The sequence below is a fragment of the Nerophis lumbriciformis genome, linkage group LG02 (assembly GCF_033978685.3).
Source record: "Nerophis lumbriciformis linkage group LG02, RoL_Nlum_v2.1, whole genome shotgun sequence".
Taxonomy (NCBI): Eukaryota; Metazoa; Chordata; class Actinopteri; order Syngnathiformes; family Syngnathidae; genus Nerophis; species Nerophis lumbriciformis.
The window spans coordinates 60,158,091-60,177,586 of NC_084549.2; the positions used below are offsets into that span (position 1 = coordinate 60,158,091).

General features: G+C 35.2%; 1 protein-coding gene across 2 annotated transcripts in view; it reads right to left on the minus strand.

The window, feature by feature from the left end:
• Positions 1-5,263: 5,263 nt before the first annotated feature.
• The window catches only part of slc8a1b (solute carrier family 8 member 1b), a 331,344-nt gene continuing 317,111 nt past the window's right edge, over positions 5,264-19,496 (minus strand). For both annotated transcript variants that reach the window (XM_061965914.2, XM_061965907.2), the window contains exons 10-11: positions 9,171-9,274; positions 5,264-5,666 (exon numbers count right to left, since the gene is read on the minus strand). In XM_061965914.2, the coding sequence (XP_061821898.1) occupies positions 5,394-5,666; positions 9,171-9,274 (377 nt within the window). In that variant the 3' untranslated portion in view covers positions 5,264-5,393. The remainder of the gene's footprint in view (positions 5,667-9,170; positions 9,275-19,496) is intronic.

Below are 19,496 nucleotides of genomic sequence, written 5' to 3' on the forward strand. Positions count from 1 at the left end.
ACCCTTGTGGACAGCAAATGTTCGGATAGAAATGTGTCCCTTTGACAAAACAGGGGTAAACTGGCACTCCAAGGCCTTCAAGGAGAAGTCCCGACGGGGGTAAAAGTCGTGCATCATGCAGAGTTTGGAATATGGGCGGCGTCCTAATTGCCGTACGTCAGAGCGCCTTTCTAGAGTCGTCGCTTCCACGTTTCCCACGGCCCCGATGGCTTGGAGTTTCACGAAGCACGGGGTTGGACTCAAAATGGATTACGTCTACTTTTCTACATACTTACGGATGACATTTCCAAATATATCAAGTAGAAAAAAAATCAAAAATCAGCAGGAAAGTTGGGTCCGAGTCGGCCATCGAGGTTTAGTACTTCAAGTTCCGATGTTTTGGCGGTTAACAGTCGGGAAAGTGATTTGTGATTAAAAGCGTATAGAAAACTTGAGGTCAGCCACTGAAGGGTTTTCAGGGGATTATTTGCGAGTGAGTTCTTTAAAAAAAAACAACACCAAAGTGTGGGGAAAAGTCCTGATAACGCTGGAAACGTGAAACTTGGTGGAAAGTTTGGTGGAAAGTGAGAAAAGAGGACTCTGTCACACTGCAAAATCTGAAATCCAAGCAAGATTCATTAACCCAGGACATCAAAATCCTCAAGTTTTTGAAAGGCGTAAAAATATTTAAGATTTTTTTTGCTCAAATTTCTCAATAAACTGTAGTTCTAAACAAAAATGTCAATTATATCAAGAATATGAATCCTTCGACACCTAAAAATTAGATCCGATTCCCTTGTGGTTAGAGTGTCCGCCCTGAGATTGGTAGGTCAAGAGTTATACCGAGTCATACCAAAGACTATAAAAATGGGAGCCATTACCTCCCTGCTTGGCACTCAGCATCAAGGGTTGGAATTGGGGGTTAAATCACCAAAAATGATTCCCGGGCGCGGCCACCGCTGCTGCTCACTGCTCCCCTCACCTCCCAGGGGGTGAACATGGGGACGGGTCAAATGCAGAGAGTAATTTCACCACACCTAGTGTGTGTGTGACTATCAGTGGTACTTTAACTTTAACTTTACAAATCAATCAGATAGTATATATATATATATATATATAGTGAATTGAATTATACTTATATAGCGCTTTTCTCTTGTGACTCAAAGCACTTTTACATAGTGAAACCCAATATCTAAGTTACATTTAAACCAGTGTGGGTGGCACTGGGAGCAGGTGGGTAAAGTGTCTTGCCTAAGGACACAACAGCAGTGACTAGGATGGCGGAAGCAGGGATCGAACTTGGAACCCTCAAGTTGCTGGCACGGCCACTCTACCAACCGAGCTATACCGCCCCCCCCCCTTACGTAATTGTGAGTTCAAACCCCGGCCGAGTCATACCAAAGACTATAAAAATGGAAACCATTACCTCCCTGCTTGGCACTCAGAATCAAGGGTTGGAATTGGGGGTTAAATCACCAAAAATGATTCCCGGGCGCGGCCACCGCTGCTGCTCACTGCTCCCCTCACCTCCCAGGGGGTGAACATGGGAACGGGTCAAATGCAGAGGATAATTTCACCACACCTAGTGTGTGTGTGACTATCGTTGGGACTTTAACTTCGCGAATCGTGTCAAATCGATTCTGAATCGATTTGACACGATTCGCGAATCAAACCGATTTTCGCAATGCATTATTTGGAATAATAATTGTAATGACACTTTCAAAAATAGCTTAGAGCAGGTATGTCAAACTCGTTTTCATTGAGGGCCGCTTGTAACAGTGAATAACATATAAATATGAATTGCCTCAATATATTATCACACAATTATGTATTTATTTTATATATTTTTTACATTGACTGTAAAAAAAATAGGTCATTTTACAGTAAAAAAAAATATGACAGCTCAGTCGCAACATTTTTTTTATTACTGTAAAATCTACGGTTTCCGCTGTATTGCGGTGTATTACTGTAAATGGAAAATGATACGGATTTTTTTTTTATTAACGGTCAAATTTTGCCGACAGATCTACCAGTTTTTTTTTTATCGTAAAAATCATTTTTGCAGTGCACAATTTGATAGATAACTTCTCTAAAATGATAAGGCAAGACAATATTTAAGTACTCATTTTGATTTAAACAAAAATTTTGGGATGTACTATCGGATGAAGTTCCAAAGATATTAAATTGTTTGCAGTACATGTATTTTTTTCTGTCGAATGGAAAGTTGAGTACGTTTAGTAAGAAAAGACACACTTCCAAAATTTCTCGGGCCACACTAAATGACGGAGCTGGCCCCCCAGGCCTTTAATTTTGACACCCGTGGCTTACAGGTTAGAAAAGCTCTTTCTGGTTTGCATGGCTATGGCCTAAAACATATTTTCAAAAATCTATCCTAACATAAAAAAAATTAAATACAAAAAAAATAAATATATTTTTTTAAATAAAAAAATAATGATTCGGATATGAAATTACTTTTTTGTGCAACTCGAAAATATATCATGTTTTTTTGTACCTTTTTAAAGGCTTTTTGACCAGATAATGTCACAGATTTAAATGAGTAATTAAAAAACCAAAAAACATGTTTTTTTTAAAAATAAATACAAAATATATTTGTTTTTTGAAAATCCTGATTCGGACATGAGATTACTTTTCGGTGCACCCCTTAAAAAATATGTTTTTTTTTGGTTGTTTTTTTTTTACCTTTTTAAGGCTTTTTGATCAGACAATGTCACAGATTTAAATGAGTAATTAAAAAAAACAAAAAAACATGTTTTTTTGAAATAAATAAAAAATATATTTGTTTTTTGAAAATCCCGATTTGGACATGAGATTACTTTTCGGTGCACCCCTAAAAAATGTCTTTTTTTTAATTTAAAAAAACAACAACAACAAAAAACATGTTTTTTTAAAAATAAATAAAAAATATATTTGTTTTTTGAAAATCCCGATTCGGACATGAGATTAAAATATGTCTTTTTTTTGTTTACCTTTTTAAGGCTTTTTGATCAGATAATGTCACAGATTTAAATGAGTAATTAAAAAAATCAAAAAACATGTTTTTTTTAAATAAATAAAAGATATATTTGTTTTTTGAAAATCCCGTTTCGGACATGAGATTACTTTTCGGTGCACCCCTAAAAAATATGTCTTTTTTATTTATTTAAAAAAACAACAACAAAAAAACATGTTTTTTTTTTAAATAAATAAAAAATATATTTGTTTTTTGAAAATCCCGATTCGGACATGAGATTACTTTTCGGTGCACCCTTAAAAAATATGTCTTTTTTTTGTTTACCTTTTTAAGGCTTTTTGATCAGATAAAGTCACAGATTTAAATGAGTAATTCACAGATTTAAATGAGTAATTAAAAAAAACAATAAACATGTTTTTTTTTTTAAATAAATAAAATATATATTTGTTTTTTAAAAATCCCGATTCGGACATGAGATAACTTTTCGGTGCACCCTTAAAAAATATGTATTTTTTTTGTTTACCTTTTTAAGGATTTTTGATCAGATAATGTCACGGATTTAAATGAGTAATTAAAAAAACAAAAAAAACATGTTTAAAAAAAAAAAAAATACAAAATATATTTGTTTTTTGAAAATCCCGATTCGGACAAGAGATTACTTTTCGGTGCACCCCTAAAAAATATGTATTTTTTTAATTTTATTTTTTTACCTTTTTAAGGCGTTTTGATCAGATAATGTCACAGATTTAAATTAGTAAAATAAATGATGTTATGCAAATTTGTACTGATTGCCAACTGTGACACCATTTGATCAAGAGGCATTTAAAAGGTTAAAAAAAAATACATGTTCGGTCTTTTTGTTCGGGGCTTTGAGTAAAAATAGTAAAAAAAAAAAAAAAAAAGACTCCAAAATGGTTTTATACCCTTTAAAAAATGGCTTTGAGGTATTGTATTTTGTATGTAATAACTGCCATTGTATCTGTAAATTTAACATGAAAAGTTTTTTGTGTAATGGAGTAACACAACAAAAGATTTTGGCCAAAATTTACTGATAGAACAAAAAAAAATCTGTATTTGTCCCCTGAGGGTTAAATAGAAATCGAGGTAAACAAAACCTTTAGCCAAAGGAAAATAATAATAATATATAATATATATATCTAGCCAATAAACCAATATGAAACAAATAAAGCCAAATTAGCCAATAAGCTAACCTAGCATGATGCGGCTGTTTTGAAATGTGAGTGTATAGTTAGCATGCAGCTAACATATGCTAGTGTTGCTAACGTTCGTCCCACTCCTTAAAGTTACAAAGTTGTATTTGACATAAAACATCCATTATGTTGGACAAAAGTTCCAGTGTGTGTTTTAGAAGTACACAACAGTTCTTCTTCGGAGCCACTTGTGCTAAATGCTAGCATGAAAGCTAACCCTTCCAATACTATTGCGGGACATTGAAGCCTCGAAGTAGAAAACAGGATAAAACTGGCCATTTAAGAAGCTATTTTTAGTTCATATTACTTAAGATACGCAAATTGGTCCGACAAAAGATGCATTGTTGACATTTTTGAGCTTGCTTGGATGTCAGTTTTTGCAGTGCGGACATGCCTTTTTTTTTCTTGGGTTGTCCAAAAAAATAAAAAATAAAATAAAAAAATTAAAGACATTTTGTGATGATTTACTCACATTTTCCTCCAAACTTGAGATTTCCAAGTCTACCTGACGCCGCTCGCACTTCCTGTCATAGCAGGAAGGTCTGACAATAATCATCCTGAAGACAAAAACAAGGAGTCGTTACTGCAAAGCCCTTAAGGATTCTGATTGGTCTATTGGCGACAGGGGGGCGGGGTTTCATTAAGACACACATCTATGAGGTTTTACCTTACTTTCTTGGAAACAAACACGTTAAATGAACCTAGATATTTATACATATATATTTATATGCGTGTGTTTATGCACTCTAACAGTTTTAAACGGTACAGCGGCCATGTTGTGTGGCCTTATTAAAGGTATAAGCAGGCTAACCCCCTTCCCCGCTCGTCTCGTCTCCAAAGCAAGAGAAAGAGGAGAGCAGAGCCGCAACATTCAGCTAAACAGAGAGGAAAGTCGGCCATATTTACATTTTCTCTGCCCCCCCCCTCCGACGAGCGTTTTCTACAAGCCGACGAAAGCGTTTTTCAGTCTCACGCGGCGAAAACGTGTTTTTGTCTTTTCACAGTACGCGACTCGACCTGTACGCGACAATTTCAGTCCTTTCGCTCGATTTTCTACCAGGTGTGTGAAAATGGGGACTTAAGACGAGTTTTTTAGTGGCTTCATGTTTAAGTTGAGAAAAAAAAAAAAGAAAAAGAAGAAATGCATTCAAAGAACTCTCCTGCTCCACGTGTCCCTCCGTAACTTGGGAATGAAGAGAGCAAAGACCGCCCGTCCCCGCAGGCTGGTGGTCCTAGAAGCCCTGGATGTGGCAGTAGGCCTCCAGCGAGGAGAAGAGGATGTAGAGGAGCCACAGGCTGACGAAGAGCATGGTGGTCAGGACCTTGGCAGTCCGCGGCCCGCCCAGCTCGCCGCCGATCTCTGGCCGCCGCCGGTACATCAGAATGGCGACGCAGATGAAGGCAAAGATGGTGAAGAGCGTGACGGAGAAGGCCAGCTTGCCCGGGTCCACCCTGAACTCGTTCCCCATGCTCTGGTGGTAGATGGCGGCGATGGACCACGCCACCTGTCGCGAAACAACACTTGTTTTTTTTTTTACAAGCATGCTAACAGTCAGACATGTTTGTCACTAAGGACACAAATGGCAGCTTCAGTGAAAATATTGCATATTTATATTTTTGCATTTTAACTCATCCAATATTATGCAATAGGCTGTCATATTATTATTGTTATTTTCATTAGGCTGTCATATTATCATTATTATTGTTATTATTATTATTACTATTAATATTATGCAATAGGCAGTCATATTATTATTATTATTGTTATGATCATTAGGCTGTAATATTATCATTATTATTGTTATTATTATTATTAATATTATGCAATAGGCTGTCATATTATTATTATTATTATCATTAGGCTGTCATATTATCATTATTATTATTATCAATAGGCTGTCGTACTATTATTGTTATTGTTATTATCATTATTATTATTATCAAAAGGCTGTCATATAATTATTGTTATTGTTATTATTATTATTATTATCAATAAGCTGTCATAGTATTATTATTATTATCATTAGGCTGTCATATTATCATTATTATTGTTATTATTATTATTAATATTATGCAATAGGCTGCCATATTATTATTATTATTGTTATTATCATTAGGCTGTCATATTATCATTATTATTATTAGTATTATTATCAATAGGCTGTCGTACTATTATTATTATTATTATTATCATTATTATTATTATCAATAGGCTGTCATATAATTATTATTATTGTTATTATTATTATTATTATCAATAAGCTGTCATATTATTATTATTTTTGTTATAGTGGGGCGGTATAGCTCGGTTGGTAGAGCAGCCGTGCCAGCAACTTGAGGGTTGCAGGTTCGATCCCCGCATCCGCCATCCAAGTTACTGCCGTTGTGTCCTTGGGCAAGACACTTTACCCACCTGCTCCCAGTGCCACCCACACTGGTTTAAATGTAACTTAGATATTGGGTTTCACTATGTAAAATGCTTTGAGTCACTAGAAAAAAGCGCTATATAAATATAATTCACTTCACATTATTATCAATAGGCTGCCATACTATTTTATTATTATTGTTATTATCCATCCATCCATTTTCTATTGTTATTATTATTATTATTATTATCAATAGGCTATCATATTATTATTATGGCCCTGCGATGAGGTGACGACTTGTCCAGGGTGTACACCGCCTTCCGCCCGATTGTAGCTGAGATAGGCTCCAGCGCCCCCCGCGACCCCAAAAGGGAATAAGCGGTAGAAAATGGATGGATGGATGGATTATTATCATTATTATTATTGTCATGAGGCTGTCAGAAGGGTCAATGAGTGATTTTTTTTAATTTTTTAAAAAATTTTTTTACACATTGTCAGGTTTAATACTAAAACTCACATTTCAGATTCTAAGGACAAAAAAATTACAATTTGCCCAAGCTGCAATTTTTACATTGCTTCACTTAAAAAATATTATTACTATTATTATTATGATTATTATAGTGACTGTGGTTATTTGTATTATTTTATTATCGTTGTGGCTTGTGCAGCCCTTTGAGACACTTGTGATTAAGGGCTATATAAATTAACTTTGATTGATTGATTGATTGATATTGTTATGAATATAACTCATTTTCTGTTATTTTATTATTTATAATATGAACTGTTATTTGCATTAGTTCATTACAATTATCACTATTGTTTTCATTATCATAATTGTTGTTGTTATTTTTATGATTACTATATTATTATTGTTATTATCAATATTATTAGTATTTGTTTCTGTTATTTTATTATTTCATAATTTGTATTGTTATTTCCATTATTTTATTACTATTATTACCATCCATCCATTTTCTACCACTTGTCCCTTTTGAGGTCGCGGGGGGTGCTGGAGCCTATCTCAGCTGCATTCGGGCGGAAGGCGGGGTCCGCCCTGGACAAGACGCCATTTACTACCACTATTATTATTAACACACATTGCAAGATTCAAAACAAAAACTCACAATTCACATTCTAGGGACAAACATTTCAATTTCACAGAAATTATTATCATTAATATTATCATTAAGCTGTCAGGAGTTTCAATGAGTTTATTTATTATTACTATATTATTATTATTATTAGTAATGAATCCGTTATTTAATCATTTTATCATTTGTATTGTTATTTCCACTATTTTATTATTATTATTACTACCACGATTATTGTAAACACATACATTATAAGAGTTAAAAAAAAACTCAGAGTCCATATTCTAAGGACAAAAAATGGCAACTTCACAAAACTGTTGTGAAAATAAAACTACAATAAATCTGTCAAACAAGATCGATGTAAAATACACATTTTATTTTTGGTGTGCTTAAGGTCAGTATGTAGTCATTGCTTAACTGTTAAATAATCATTATTTACCTACTCATTATTTACTTATTTTCGTTGTTTTATCATTATTATTATTATTATAACTAATATTACCATAATCATTAGTGATACTTTCATTATTTTATAATCTATATTATTATTATTATACGATTGTTGTTGTTAATGCTATTATCATTAAAATGTGTATTATTATTGTTTTCTTTTAATTATTTTATTACTATTGTTATCTATATTATCATTATTATAGTTTTTTCTGTTATTGCAATATTTTATCATTTGTACTGTTATTTACAGTATTTTATTACCAAAATTTCCACGTTTTATTATTACTCCAAATTTTGTTTTTGGTGTTTTTAAGGTCAGTATGTAGTTATTGCTGAACTGTTAACACAATAATTATTTACTTGCTCACTTTTTTTAATTAATTGTATTATTAGTAGTATTATTATCATAATTATTGTTAATTGTATTATTTATATTTATATTATCTAATTGTTGTTATTACTACTATTAAAATTAGTATGATTATTATTTTCCTTCTAATATTTTACGACTATTTTTCGTTTATATTTCATTCCATATTATTACTAATATTACTATCATTATTATTATTATTGGGATTACAATTATTATTGTTGTTGTTATGCCGTCAGCTGGGTCAATGATTGCTAACAATATTATTTACAGTGTCAGGTTCAAAACGTAAATGCACACTCATTTTTGATACTTACATACAGTAAATACAAATTATATTTTAGGGATTTTTCTTAGAATGTCTCTTTTTTTAATTGAAAAAAAAAGAAGCTGGAATATAACACAATTTTGCATAGGTTCATCTTTTCAGTAACAGAAACCATTACAATGGTGGCATTTAGCTGCATGCTTTGAATGGGAAAAAGTGGGCAAATACAAAAGTTTAAAATTAAAAGCCGGGAGGTACACTTTTTCAATTTCAACATGAACGATGACTTCATGTCAAGATAAATAAGGAAATGCCAATTGGATGATAGGCGTGTCTGCCATATTTGGCTCAGCGAAGCAACATGGATGACAATTGCATTCTATGCTTCAACATATGAAAAAAAGGTATTTTGAATCTCTGAATGGTTAAAGAAGGAAGGCGTTTAGGAGGAAGCCACTCACCCCGATGCCCAGGAACACGTTGACAGCATTGGATCCTGTCACGTTGCCAATGGAGGCGTCGGCGTACTGATCCTGGATGGCCGCCACCTTGCTGGCAAAGGTGTCTGTGTATGGGGAGGGGGGGGGACAAAATATTATTTATTAGCTGCATAAACGGCAGAATTTAACACGCTGAATGCAACAATATGTGCATAAATGATTCATATTTGAGGTCAGTTCAAGTTTATGTGACGGTTATGATAATACAGTATGAGTACAGTTAGTGAACAACACAAAGTCATACCATCCATCATATACAAAACTGGCAGATAATGAATCATATTCACAGTACATCACTTACAGGATAAGGGAGTCAAGTGCTGTATTGTTATAATGAAGATCATTACTAGATTATGTTAATGTTAAACAAGTTGAACTAGAACCCGAATTGTAATAACAAAAATAATAATAAGATGTATTAGAAAAAGATAATAAAATAAAATATAATTTTATTTCAAACAATATGTTGTATAATTCTGTTTATTCTATCATTCAGGCAAAAAACCAAAACAATGTTTCATTGTAATAATGCAGTGATAAGTATTATTAAGAACAATGCAGCGGGGTACATAATTTATCTTATTATTCCAAACAAAATCGAATTATTTAAATACAACACATACATTATTTGTATTTAAAAAAAAAAAATCATATTTCATTATTTAATTTTTTAAGTGGTTATATTACTGTAATTTCATCCCTGACCAAAGTAAATCTATTTTGTTTTTACTGTATTGTACACAAAAGGTTTACATTGATACAAAACACTGATAAGGCAATATAAATAAAATATATAAATACTAATAACAATTTGAATCTAAAAATGAAATCAATAGAAATAAAAAAAATATTTTTTTAATAATTATATATATTTTACATTTGATTATTGATGATTATTCTGTTTTTCATGTGTTAAAGTTTATAACAAATAATACAACACAAATATAATACTAATATGTATTTCATATTTAAATAATTATTATTCTATGAAAAATGTATATGAATATGATATTCTGTGAAAGCTATAATAATAATTATATACATTTCATATTTATATAATTGTTATTATATGAAAATTTTATATTAATATATTATTCTATGACAAATATAATAATTATTATATGTATTTCATATTTTTATTATTTTTATGTGTTATAATTTATAACAAATAATATTACAAATTTAAAAATAATTACATGTATTTTCTATTCAGATGCTGTAATTATCATTCTAATTTTAATGTTTTATAATTCATAACAAGTAATATAAGTGTTATAATAAATACTGATAAGGCAATTTAAATAAAATATAATAACAATAATAATAATTCATAACAAATAATATAACACATGAAAAATAGAAAAACATGTATGTAATTATTATTCTATGTTTCAAGTGTTGTATTAAATTATGATAGGGAAATATGAATACAATATGATAACAATAATAATAATTTATAACAAATAATATAACACATGAAAAATAAAATAATAATTATATAAATATGAAACAATAAAATTATATAAATTATAGTAATTTTTAATAATATATTTGAAGATTTAAAACACACCAGCATGTGTATTATTGAAAAAAAAATACCCCAAATGTCTGGTTAATTCACATTAATTATCATGTAATTTTTTTTAGCGTGCGCCAGAACATCAATGCAAAAAGCAAGCAGGTAGTTAAAAGTCTGTTTCTCCCCTTCATTAGTGACTCTTCTAGAAGCGAGGGAGTAACATGGGAGGGAAAAAGAGCAGAAGGACGGATGTGTTCTACTTGAAGCGTCAACCAAAACAAGAAGACGTGATGAAGATAAAGATGGGAGGATGAAGGAGCAGAAAAGCAAATTGGCCATAGAAGCGCCATCACACACACATAGAATGTGTTGTGTGTGTGTGTGTGTGTGTGTGTGTGTGTGTGTGTGTGTGTGTGTGTGTGTGTGTGTGTGTGTGTGGTAGGACGCTGCTTCCTTCAGCAGGTGAGCATCACGTCACATGATGCTCTTGTTGGCCGTGAAGCCACGAAAAAAGTGAGTGCGTCTCACTGGAGAGACGGCTGCCCTTTCCCTCCGCCACGCTGTCAATCAAAAATCCTCTAACGTCCCCCCCCACACCCCCCGGTCTCTTTTCATCCCCCCCCCCCCCCGGCCTCCTCCGGCATCATTAGGGAGCACCAGCACTCTGCTAACTTTACTTGCAGTGATTTCTTTCGGCCCCCTGTGGCGCCTCAGGGGATCCATTAAAGGGGGGTTCTCAACAAGTTAACCCCGGGGGCCACCATGAAGAACCCTGGAGCTCTCAGCACACTGTTGACTTGCTTACACAGCCACAATGCTTGATTTGCAGACCACATATGCACTGCAAAAACTGAAATCTAAGATTAAATATCTCAAATAAGGGTGATATTTGCTTATTTTCTGTCTGATAAGATAATTCTTCTCACTAAGCAGATTTTATGTTAGAGTGTTTTACTTGTTTTAAGGGTTTTGGTCCTAAATGATCTCAGTAAGATATTACAGCTTGTTGCTGAGATTTGATGACCTATATTGAGTAAAACATGCTCGAAACTAGAATATCAACTGTTGCAAAGCTGTGTCATCAACACTCACAAGTATAAAACTACCTTTTTAAAGTAATAATTTCTTATTTCAAGCATGAAAAAAAAAAATCATGATTTTGACACAATTGTTTCTCATAATTAAAACAGATGACAGCCAAATGGACTTTGCTGTTTTATTTTCAATGAAACAATAGAAAACACGTACTCATATAGTAGTACAGTTGGCACAGTACAGTTAATATTTAAACATTTAACATTTGACATTTCAAACAATTTTGAACAGAAATAGTTCATGCACATTCAGATAAATTCCTTAAAATTACAATTACATTTTTTTTGGCCGGGGGCCGGGCTGTATGTACAGTATATATGCGCACTAATTGACTGAAAAAGCGCGCACTTGGCGCGATGATGTCATGTTATCGATGGAAAAATGCATTTTTAGACAATACGATTTGCCTGAGCGGCTAGGAAACCCCGAGAGTAACAAGCGGTTGCCTTGTTGCCTTTCCATTAAGAACAATACATTAGTTTATAGTATACATTTGCTGGTTTCAAGAAATGTAATGCCGAGCACTTATCATTATGTCAAGATAATCTCACTAGCATTTACCTAATTTAAAATTATTTTTCAACATATTGAGCAAAAAGGTCTCTTTTTTTCTACCAAGAAAAGTGCACTTGTTGTTAGTGAGAATATACTTATTTTAAGGTATTTTTGGGTTCATTGAGGTTAGCTAATTTTACTTGTTTAGGAAAACAAGCCGAATTTTCTTGTTCTATTGGCAGATAATTTTGCTTAGTTCAAATAAAATATCCCTAATTTTTTTCTTGTTTTTGAACACTGACTTTTCGCAGTGTGGACGCTAGGCATCGTTTCCGTGTTATGTTATGATGATGAATGTGTTTTTATTAGGGTCTTTAAGAATTATTTTAATTTTAAAACATATTAAATCCATGACAGTTTCACCTTGTTTAGGGCTTAAAGGTCCAGATACATTATCATTATCAAAATGTATACTTTTTTTAATAACGCTGGATGCCAGTTCTATGATTGACTACATTCCTTCATAAAATAGATAAACACATCATTTGATGTGGCCTGCTACATTATTTACGCGGCCCGCCGCATTTTATTTATGTGGCCCGCTACATTATTTTTAAGTGGACTGCTACATTATTTATATGTACCACCACATTTTTTACGCGACCCGCGACATTATTTCTGTGGCCCACCACTTTATATAAGTGGCCCATTACATTATTTTATGTAATCCGCCACATCATTTAAGTGGCCTGCTACATTATTTATGTGGCCCGCTACATTATCTTAAAGTGGCCTGCTACATTATTTATGTGGCCCACCACATTTTTTACGTGACCCGCTACATTATTTTATGTGGCTTGCTACATTATTTCTGAGGCCCACCGCATTATTTAAGTGACCCATTACATTATTTTATGTAATCCGCCACGTCATTTTATGTGGCCTGCTACATTATTTATGTGGCCCGCCACATTTGATTTGTGTGGCCTGCTACATTATTTATGTGGCCTGCCACATTTTATTTAATGTGGCCTGCTACATTATTTTAATGTGACCTCCTACATTATTTTATTGTGGCCTGCTACATTATTTTATGTGGCCTGCTACATTATTTATGTGGCTCACCAATATTGTTTATGTGACCCGCTACATTATTTTATGTGGCCTGCTACATTATTTACGTGGCCGCCCACATTTTATTTATGTGGCCCGCCACATTATTTAGGTGACCAACCACATTTTATGTACGTGGCCCGCTACATTATTTCTGTGGCCCACCACATTATTTAAGTGGCCAATTACAATATTTTACGTGGTTTGCCACTATATTATGTGGCCTGCTACATTTTTCATGTGGCCCGTTAAATTATTTCTGAGGCCCACCACATTATTTAAGTGCCCATTACATTATTTTATGTAATCTGCCACATCATTTTATGTGGCCTGCTACATTATTTATGTGGCCCGCCACATTTGATTTACGTGGCCTGCTACATTATTTATGTGGCCCGCCACATTTTATTTACATGGCCTGCTACATTATTTTAATGTGGCCTGCTACATTATTTTAATGTGGCCTGCTACATTATTTATGTGGCTCACCACATTTTTTATGTGACCCGCGACATTATTTTTATGTGGCCTGCTACATTATTTATGTGGCCGGCCACATTTTATTTATGTAACCGGCCACATTTTATTTATGTGGCCCGCCACATTATTTAGGTGACCAACCACATTTTATGTATGTGGCCCGCTACATTATTTCTGTGGCCCACCACATTATTTAAGTGGCCAATTACAATATTTTACGTGGTTCGCCACTATATTTTATATGGCCTGCTACATTATTCATGTGGCCCATTACATTATTTCTGAGGCCCACCACATTACTTAAGTGGCCCATTGCATTATTTTATGTAATCTCCCACAACATTTTACGTGGCCTGCAACATTATTTATATGGCCCGCCACATTTTATTTACGTGGCCCGCTACATTATCTTAAAGTGGCGTGCTACATTATTTATGTGGCCCACCACATTTTTTTACGTGACCCGCTACATTATTTTATGTGGCTTGCTACATTATTTCTGAGGCCCACCGCATTATTTAAGTGGCCCATTACATTATTTTATGTAATCCGCCACGTCATTTTATGTGGCCTGCTACATTATTTATGTGGCCCGCCACATTTGATTTACGTGGCCTGCTACATTATTTATGTGGCCCGCCACATTTTATTTACATGGCCTGCTACATTATTTTAATGTGGCCTGCTACATCATTCATGTGGCCCGTTACATTATTTCTGAGGCCCACCACATTATTTAAGTGCCCATTACATTATTTTATGTAATCTGCCACATCATTTTATGTGGCCTGCCACATTATTTATGTGGCCCGCCACATCTGATTTACGTGGCCTGCTACATTATTTATGTGGCCTGCCACATTTTATTTATGTGGCCTGCTACATTATTTTAATGTGACCTGCTACATTATTTTATTGTGGCCTGCTACATTATTTTATGTGGCCTGCTACATTATTTATGTGGCTCACCAATATTGTTTATGTGACCCGCTACATTATTTTATGTGGCCTGCTACATTATTTACGTGGCCGCCCACATTTTATTTATGTGGCCCGCCACATTATTTAGGTGACCAACCACATTTTATGTACGTGGCCCGCTACATTATTTCTGTGGCCCACCACATTATTTAAGTGGCCAATTACAATATTTTACGCGGTTTGCCACTATATTATGTGGCCTGATACATTTTTCATGTGGCCCGTTAAATTATTTCTGAGGCCCACCACATTATTTAAGTGCCCATTACATTATTTTATGTAATCTGCCACATCATTTTATGTGGCCTGCTACATTATTTATGTGGCCCGCCACATTTGATTTACGTGGCCTGCTACATTATTTATGTGGCCCGCCACATTTTATTTACATGGCCTGCTACATTATTTTAATGTGGCCTGCTACATTATTTATGTGGCTCACCACATTTTTTATGTGACCTGCGACATTATTTTTATGTGGCCTGCTACATTATTTATGTGGCCGGCCACATTTTGTTTATGTATCCGGCCACATTTTATTTATGTGGCCCGCCACATTATTTAGGTGACCAACCACATTTTATGTATGTGGCCCGCTACATTATTTCTGTGGCCCACCACATTATTTAAGTGGCCAATTACAATATTTTACGTGGTTCGCCACTATATTTTATATGGCCTGCTACATTATTCATGTGGCCCATTACATTATTTCTGAGGCCCACCACATTACTTAAGTGGCCCATTGCATTATTTTATGTAATCTGCCACGACATTTTATGTGGCCTGCAACATTATTTAGATGGCCCGCCACATTTTATTTAAGTGGCCTGCTACATTATTTTAATGTGGCCTGCTACATTAATTATGCGGCCCGCCACATTTTATTTATGTGGACTGCTACATTATTTATATGGCCCACCACATTTTTTACGCGACCCGCGACATTATTTCTGTGGCCCACCACTTTATTTAAGTCGCCCATTACATTATTATATGTAATCCGCCACATCATTTTATGTGGCCTGCTACATTACCTTAAAGTGGCCTGCTACATTATTTATGTGGCCCACCACAATTTTTACGTGACCCGCTACATTATTTTATGTGGCTTGCTACATTATTTCTGAGGCCCACCACATTATTTAAGTGGCCCATTACATTATTTTATGTAATCCGCCACCTCATTATATGTGGCCTGCTACATTATTTATGTGGCCCGCCACATTTGATTTATGTGGCCCACCACATTTTATTTACGTGGCCTGCTACATTATTTAACGTGGCCTGCTACATTATTTATGTGGCTGGCCACATTTTATTTACGTGGCCTGCTACATTATTTAGGTGACCAACCACATTTTATGTATGTGCCCCGCTACATTATTTCTGTGGCCCAACACATTATTTAAGTGGCCAATTACAATATTTTACGTGGTTCGCCACTATATTTTATGTGGCCTGCTACATCATTCATGTGGCCCGTTACATTATTTCTGAGGCCCACCACATTATTTAAGTGCCCATTACATTATTTTATGTAATCTGCCACATCATTTTATGTGGCCTGCCACATTATTTACGTGGCCCGCCACATCTGATTTACGTGGCCTGCTACATTATTTATGTGGCCCGCCACATTTTATTTAAGTGGCCTGCTACATTATTTTAATGTGGCCTGCTACATTATTTATGTGGCTCATCACATTTTTTATGTGATCCGCTACATTATTTTATATGGTCTGCTACATTATTTATGTGGCCGGCCACATTTTATTTATGTGGCCCGCCATATTATTTAGGTGACCAACCACATTTTATTTACGTGGCCCGCTACATTATTTCTGTGGCCCACCACATTATTTAAGTGGCCAATTACAATATTTTACGTGGTTCGCCACTATATTTTATGTGGCCTGCTACATTATTCACGTGGCCTGCTACATTATTCATGTGGCCCGTTACATTATTTCTGAGGCCCACCACATTATTTAAGTGGCCCATTACATTATTTTATGTAATCTGCCACTTCATTTTATGTGGCCTGCTACATTATTTAGATGGCCCGCCACATTTTATTTACGTGGCCTGCTACATTATTTATGTGGCTCACCACATTTTTATGTGACCCGGTAAGTGTAACAAAAAATATATATTATTATGTGGTTATGTAGTTTAGTTTGGTTGAAGTTTGAGGTTTTTTTCCTCCCTTGTGAAAAGCTTCAAACAAAAACGTTCAGGAATGTCTGCAGTGGCCCAAAGGGCTGTTAAGCTTTTTTTTTTTCCTTCCTGCTACGTCCGACGTGAAAAGGTCAGAGTGAATAAACGTTATTAACTCTGTTGGAAACACTTCACTTGCCGTCAGAGTCAGCGGCCGTTTTGGCTTTGGGCCACACGGGCAATGACCCAGGCGGGCATTCCCTAGGGGGCGCCGCAAGAATGAGGAGTAGAAAAAAGATTCACGTTTGCATTGCTCATCGGGTTAGGACTCATGTGTTATTTAATGAGGTCGACCACGTCATTTAAAGTGGCCCTTCACGTCATTTCACATTATGCAAAGTGGTCCGTCACATCATTTAAAGTGGACCAATTCATTCAATGTGGTCCACCACATGATTTAATGTGGCCATCCGCGTCATTTAAAGTTGTCCACCACGTTATTCAATGTGTTCCACCACTTTATTTAATGTGGCCCGTCACGTCATTTAATGTGGTGGCCCGTCACATCATTTAATGTGGTCTCCCAAACCATTCAAAGCGGTTCGCCACATCATTGAAAGTGGCCCGTCACGTCATTCAATGTGGTCTTCCACATCATTTAATGTGGCCCTTCACATCATTAAATGTGGTCTTCCACATTATTCAAAGTTGTCCGCCACGTTATTTAATGAGGTCAACAACATAATTAAAAATTGTCTTTCACATTATTTAAGTGGCCCTTCACGTCATTTAATCTGGTATTCTACATCATTCAAAGTGGTCCACCATGTTATTTAATGAGGTCTGTCACATCATTCACCGTGGTTCACTGTGTTATTCAGTGTGGTCGTCCACAGCATTACTTAATGAGGTCCACCACATCAATTAACCTAGCCCGTCACATCATTTATTGTGGTCTTCCACATGATTTAAGCTGGCCCGTCACATCATTTAATGTGGTCTTCCACATGATTTAATGTGGTCTACCACGTCATTCAATGTGGTCTTTCACATTATTTAAATTGACCCTTCACGTCATTTAAAGTAACCTTCTACATAATTTAAAGTGGCCTTTCATGTCATTTAATTTGGTCTTCAACATCATTCACCGTGGTCCACTATGTCATTCAGTGTGGTCGTCCACAGCATTACTTAATGAGGTCCGCCACATCATTTAACCTAGCCCGTCACATCATTTAATGTGGTCTTCCACATGATTTAACCTGTCCCGTCACATCATTTAATATGGTCTTCCACATGATTTAATGTGGTCTACCACGTCATTCAATGTGGTCTTTCACATTATTTAAATTGGCCCTTCACGTCATTTAATGTGGTCTTCTACAAGATTTCATGTGGTCTACCACGTCATTCAATGTGGTCTTTCACATTATTTAAGGTGGCCCATCATGTCATTTAACGTGGCCTTCGACATAATTTAAAGTGGCCTTTCACGTCATTTAATGTGGTCTTCAACATCATTCACCGTGGTCTACTATGTCATTCAGTGTGGTCGTCCACAGCATTACTTAATGAGGTCCACCACATCATTTAACCTAGCCCGTCACATCATTTAATGTGGTCTTCCACATGATTTAATCTGGCCCGTCACATCATTTAATGTGGTCTTCCACATGATTTAATGTGGTCTACCACGTCATTCAATGTGGTCTTTCACATTATTTATATTGGCCCTTCACGTCATTTAATGTGGCCTTCTACATAATTTAAAATGGCCTTTCACGTCATTTAATTTGGTCTTCAACATCATTCACCGTGGTCCACTATGTCATTCAGTGTGGTCGTCCACAGCATTACTTAATGAGGTCCGCCACATCATTTAACCTAGCCCGTCACATCATTTAACGTGGTCTTCCACATGATTTAATCTGGCCCGTCACATCATTTAATGTGGTCTTCTACATGATTTAATGTGGTCTACCATGTCATTCAATGTGGTCTTTCACATTATTTAAATTGGCCCTTCACGTCATTTAATGTGGTCTTCTACAAGATTTCATGTGGTCTACCACGTCATTCAATGTGGTCTTTCACAGTATTTAAAATGGCCCGTCACGTCATTTAACGTGGCCTTTGACATAATTTAAAGTGGCCTTTCACGTCATTTAATGTGGTCTTCAACATCATTAACCGTGGTCCACTATGTCATTCAGTGTGGTCGTCCACAGCATTTTAAGTGGTCTGCCACATTACTTAATGAGGTCCGCCACATCATTTAAAGTGGCCGTCACATTATTCAGTGTGCTTCACCACATCATTTAATGTGGATTGTCACTTCATTCAATGATGTCTTCCACATCATCTAATGTGGCCCTTCACATCATTAAACGTGGTCTTCCACATAATTCAAAATGGTCCGCCACATTATTTAATGAGGTCCACCA